The 5,263-nt window shown below is 53.5% G+C and overlaps 1 protein-coding gene across 1 annotated transcript in view; it reads left to right on the top strand.

Annotated features, from left to right (window-relative positions):
* The window catches only part of RSPH14 (radial spoke head 14 homolog), a 190,498-nt gene that overhangs the window by 24,226 nt on the left and 161,009 nt on the right, over nucleotides 1-5,263 (top strand). Inside the window, exon 4 of the mRNA XM_027859408.1 lies at nucleotides 120-238. Within this exon, the coding sequence (XP_027715209.1) occupies nucleotides 120-238 (119 nt within the window). The remainder of the gene's footprint in view (nucleotides 1-119; nucleotides 239-5,263) is intronic.

Consider the following 5,263-nt stretch of genomic DNA (forward strand, 5'->3'; position numbering starts at 1 on the left):
TCTCTGGGAAGGTGGGCTGCTGTGCCCTGGGAATTGGTTGAAATGGCAGCAGACTTTGTGAGCTCGGGTGCCGGTCACTGTCCTTGTCCTAAAGCCAAGCTCTCTCTCTGTCTCTCTAGAGAAGGCTTTTTAAAGCATGGCGTCATCCTCGTGCTCTCCCAGATTCTGGACGACTCCATGTTGCTGTGCCGCAGATACTTGCACAAGACCTACAAGAACGTGGCCCAGGTGCCCAGAGGTAGGAGACTGCCCGTGTTTTTGACATTTGTTCGCAGCGGTAGCACGGGCTGGGAGCTCTAGAAACTGCCCAGAAGGAAGCCCCCACCTGGAGCAGTTTCAGGGCGGCTCCCCGAAGCCGTCTGAGGTTCCCCCTCGGCCGTTACTTACGCAGATGTCAATGAGAGAAACCGAGTCGGGGTTGCACTGCCTGTGGTTGACATTGGCTGCTCCATTCCTCCTTCCTGCCCGGCCCCATCTTCCTGCCTTCAAGGCTGAACTCTGAGGGGGCCTCCTCCAGGAAGTCTTCCTTGACCTTGGAGACTCTCCAGGTGAGGGAGATCTCTATTTTCTGTGTCGTCCGACTCTTCGCTACGATCACATTCCTCCCTGGTTTCATACTTACCTGTAGGCATATCATGTCCTTCCTTCTGCCCTCAACTAGAATGGAAGCCCCTTGTGGGCAGGGCCTGGAATGCAGTAGGAGTTTAATAAATGTTTGGCAACTCGAGGATGCTTGGCCTGCCTGTCTTCTAAGACATGATGTGGTGAGATAACCCCTTCAGGCAGGCCAAGGAGCTGAGGAGGAGGCCTTCACAGTATCTTGGAGAGGGGTTGAGGCCTCACATCAGGCTGGTGGCTGGGATGTGGCCAGAGCAGACTTGACCACACGTGGCAACAGAGGGAAGGGTTGAAGATGACTGAGCTTGTGACGTTGGGGGCCCACGAGAGAGAAGGACAGCTTGGGGTAGGGGCAGGTTTTGGCCGCTCTACTTAGAGATGCCCTGGGGACTTCGGGGGTGGATGTCTGCCAGGAGGCAGTTAGGACCCGGGTCTAGAACTGGGGGCGGGCGTGGCCAACAGCGTTAAGGTCTACCACGGGAGAGGTCAAGAAAGCCAAAGGTGAAGGAAAGAGCTTTGGATTCAGCTATTAAGAAACTTTGGAGGGAGCATCTCAGGGGAGTGGGGAAGCCAGACTCTGGGCAGCCTGGAGAAGTGGGGGGGAGCTCATTCAATGGCTGCCTTCTCTGGGAATTTGGCTGTGAAAGGGAGGAGAGGTAGAGGCCAGTTGCTTGCTTGTCCTCTCTGTAGGCAAGGGAAGGTCTGTGAAAAATCCAGGCTTCAGTTATTTCATACCTGCTGTGTTCAAGGCCTTGAGGTCAGAGGTGAAGGAGGGAGGACATGAAGGGGCGTGCTCCTGGAGCTGATGGTAGCAGGGCAGACCTGGCGAAGAGGAAGGGTGTGGGGGAGGTAGGCGGGGGAGAACTCCCAACAGAATCTGCCTTCTCAGGATAGAAGAGGGAGCAGGGGCACCTCTGGCTGTGAAGATGGTGTCAGAGGCCTGAGAGGATGCTCGAGAAGGGCAGTCCCCTGTCCAGGGTCTCCCGCCAGTCGTGAGGCAAGGTCTACCCTCAGAAGTGAAACATTGTGTGTTCACGGTCAGTGGAATTCCTGACCTTCCCCCCAAACCCTTTCTTTGACTGAATTTCCCTATTACTGTGGAGGGTCCCACTCTCCTCCTAGGTCCCCAGACTCACACCCTAGGAGTCATCCTGCACTCTTCATTATCTCTCACACCCTCCCCCAGTGTCCAAGCTAGTGCCAAGGCCTGTCAATGTTACCTTTGCAGAATCTCTCGAATACGCCCCCTTCTCTCCTCGGACACTGCGACCTCCCTGGTGTAGGTCTTCATCACCTCACATCTGGACTATTGCCATGGACTATGAGGGGGTCTCTCCCTGCTTCAGTCCATTTCCTCTTCAGTCACTAAAGTGATTTTCCTAAAATGCAGATGTGACCACATCTCACTGCCCTCCACCCGCCTCGCTCAATAACTTCAGTGGCTCCTTATCTCCTGCAGGAGCAAATACAAAATGCTGTTTGGCATTCAAAGCCCTTCAGAACCTGGCCCCTTCCTCCCTTTCTAGACTTCTTAGACCTTAGTCCAGAGACACTGGCCTCCTGGCTGCTCCTTACCCAGGATACTTCAAAAAAATTTATCTCTAATAAATGCTTGTTGACTGACTGATAAACATATATCCATGAATACAAAACATAGAAAATAAAAACAAGGTAACATAGCAGAGAGTGCCCAAAGGGTGCAGTGGCCACGGGGTGTGTCAGAGGCTGGCCTTTTTGGTGTCCAGGCTGCCTCTCCCCTGGGATCCTCAGCAGCTATGGCCCGTGCCTTCTCTCTGAAAAGGAGTCTGGCGGGAATGGACGTTCTATGGACTGGAGCCGAACCTTGTTTTTTTTGAGCAGAATGTTGTGAGTGTGAAAACCCCAGGGCCCAAATGGTGGTTTGGATTTCTAATACTTGGGGAGGCTTTTTTTTTTTAAATTCAAGGGCAGGAAGCTAAGGAAACTTAAGAGGCAGGAGAGGTGAGGAGGGGCAGTCTCCCAGGCAGGGGAGACTGCCAGTGCAAAGCCTAGGAGGTGAAAGGTAGAATAACAAGTAGGCCACTGTGCCTGTGTCCTAGAAGGGAGTAAACTATAAGAAAATGGGAAAGGTAAGAATGGGCCCTGGTGGCAAGGGCCTCAGTGGCCGACTGAGGGCTTTCTGTTTGACAGGTTGGAGGGAGCTTCTGGACTCCATCCAGTGGGCGTGGCAGGGACTGACATGGTCAGGCCTGGGCTCAGGGATCATCACAGGTGAAAGGTGATGAGGGCCTGGATTTGGGGGGTGGCTTTTGAGTGGAGAGATAGATGGGGTGGCAGAAATGGCGAAACAAGATTTAGCAGTGGATTAGATACGGAGGGGGAGAGAGAGCGGCTGACGTTGGGCCTAGGTTGGGAGCCTGGGTGCCTGGTTATTGCTTTAGTGAGAAGATGGGCTTCCCCTCTACCGCAGACTAGATAGAGGGAGAGAATGTGGCTCAGGCCAAGGGGTGTCAGAGGTGAAGAGGACAGAGGAGGGGAGTTGGCTGCCAGTGAGCTCTTTTCTCATTAAAGGAGGAGATGAGATCCTCTGGGAGACGTGGTTGTTTTGGCTTAAGGACAGAAGGGGTGGGAGCTGCCACCACGCGCTGAAGATGGTGGACAGCTTCCATGGCTTGGGCAAGGCATCTGGCCAGGGGGTTGTGGGCCTGGAGGCGAGGTGCTCCATTTGGAGATTCACGTTTGGAACAGAAGCCAGGACCTCCAGGTGAGGGGGCGGCCAGCTCTGCATCTGGGTGCCAGGTGTACAGACAGTGCCTTAATCTGCTGCCCTTGGTTTTTGGGTGTGTATCTTTGCTCCTCTGAACGTGCATCGGCCGAAGAGCACCCGCTGCCCATGCTGCCCAGCCTCTCTCTCCCTTGTCGTGCTGCTTGGCAGTGGCCATCACAGTCAGGGGCCGCTTGTTAGGGGAGGCCAACACCCATGTCTTATCTAAACCTTGTGTCTCTCCCCTTGTGTCCTGGACCCAGCTGGTACTTTCTACAGTAAGTGGCCAGAATTCTTCATTTTATCCACTGAGGACTAAGTCATATTCTATTCCTCCCTGAAATGTCCACTCTCTTCCTCAGGTCTAGCTTTGCAGGGAATGGTCAGTTTGACCAGCAGGTGGTGCTTAGGCACAGCCATTTCTGGGGAGGCTCCTTCTGACTTTCCCTCCCTTGCCCTGCCTGCATCCTTCTCTCTTCCTGCCTCTGAATCATTCTCTGAGCCTCCTCTGGGAGCACTGTCAGGGCCTGGCAGGCCTCCCTGCACCTTCCTAGGTGACGGCAGGAGGCGTGGTCCCTGAGCACCTCGCTCCCTCCTGGCTTAGGGCAGGTGCACGCCACACACTGAGGTGGGAGTGCCGGATTGGGAGCCGGGAACCCTTCGATCCCACCCATGGGAGATCGGGGACTGCTGGGGAACATCCTTGTCTTCTCACCCTGACCTGTTGTGAGGAACGTGCTTTACAAACCATCAAGCTTTCTAGAGAAGTGATCCCTCCTTTGGTTGCCTGTTGTGTGATGACCATTGCCTAACCCTAGTCAGAAAATCCTAGAACTTCAGAGCTGGCACAGGCCTTGTCGGAATCTCCCAGTTTATGTGCCAGCCACCAGGCTAAGGCTGGATGGAGTGGGGCTAGGTGGTGCCTAGCAGGGAAGTGTGAGGGGGCCATTAGATTTGATTGAGTCAGGGCTCAATCAAGCAAGTAATAAAGATTTAATTAAATGGCTAATATGTGCCAGGCATTGTGCTAAGTGCTGGGAATAGGAAAAGGAACAAAAGACAGTTCCTGTCCTCACGGAGCTTACAATCAAATGAGTGAGACAGCGTGCAAACCAATATGTACAAAGGAAAGGCCCTGGAATTAAGGGAGGCAGGGGAAGGCTTCCTGCGGAAGGTGAGATTTTAGTTGGGACCTAAAGGAAGCCAGGGAGGTAAGTGGTTGGAGCAGAGGAGGCAGAGCCTTCCAGGCATGGGGGATGCTAGAGAAAACACCCAGAGCTGGGAGAAGGAGGGTCTTGTTTCCACAACAGCCAGGAGGCCAGTCATTGGATTGAAGAGCATGAAAAGTACCTCGGGAGTAAGGTGTAAGGAGACTGGAAAGATGGGGGGCAGCTGGGACAAAAGGCTTTGAATGCCAAACAGAACATCTTGTATTAGATCCAGGAGGCCATAGGAAAGCACTGGAGTTAATAGAGTTGGGATGGTGACATGATCAGACCTGAGCTTTAGGAAAATCACTTTAGTGGCTGAATGGAGGGAGGATGGTCTGGAGTGGGGAGAGACTAGAGGCAGCCAGGACTCCCCCCTCAACCTTCTCGCCCCAGCCTTGCCCAGGGTTACTGCAGTAGTCCAGGTGTGAGGAGATAGGGGCAGGGTCAGAGGAGAGAAAAGGGCATATTGGAGAGATGTTGCAAAGGTGAAATCATCAGGCCTTGGCACCAGCTTGGATAAGAGGGGTGAGAGAGAGCAAGGCATCCAGGATGACTCATTCCTAGGGCGTGAGCCTGAGAGGCTGGGAGGATGATGGTACCCTCCTCAGTAGTAGGCAAAGTAGCAAGGGAATAGTTCTGTTTTTGGCATTTAAGTTTGGAAAATGAGTTCAAGATGTTTATTAGACATTCA

This window comes from Vombatus ursinus, unplaced genomic scaffold (genome assembly GCF_900497805.2).
Source record: "Vombatus ursinus unplaced genomic scaffold, bare-nosed wombat genome assembly UNPS02014167.1, whole genome shotgun sequence".
NCBI classification, from domain to species: Eukaryota; Metazoa; Chordata; class Mammalia; order Diprotodontia; family Vombatidae; genus Vombatus; species Vombatus ursinus.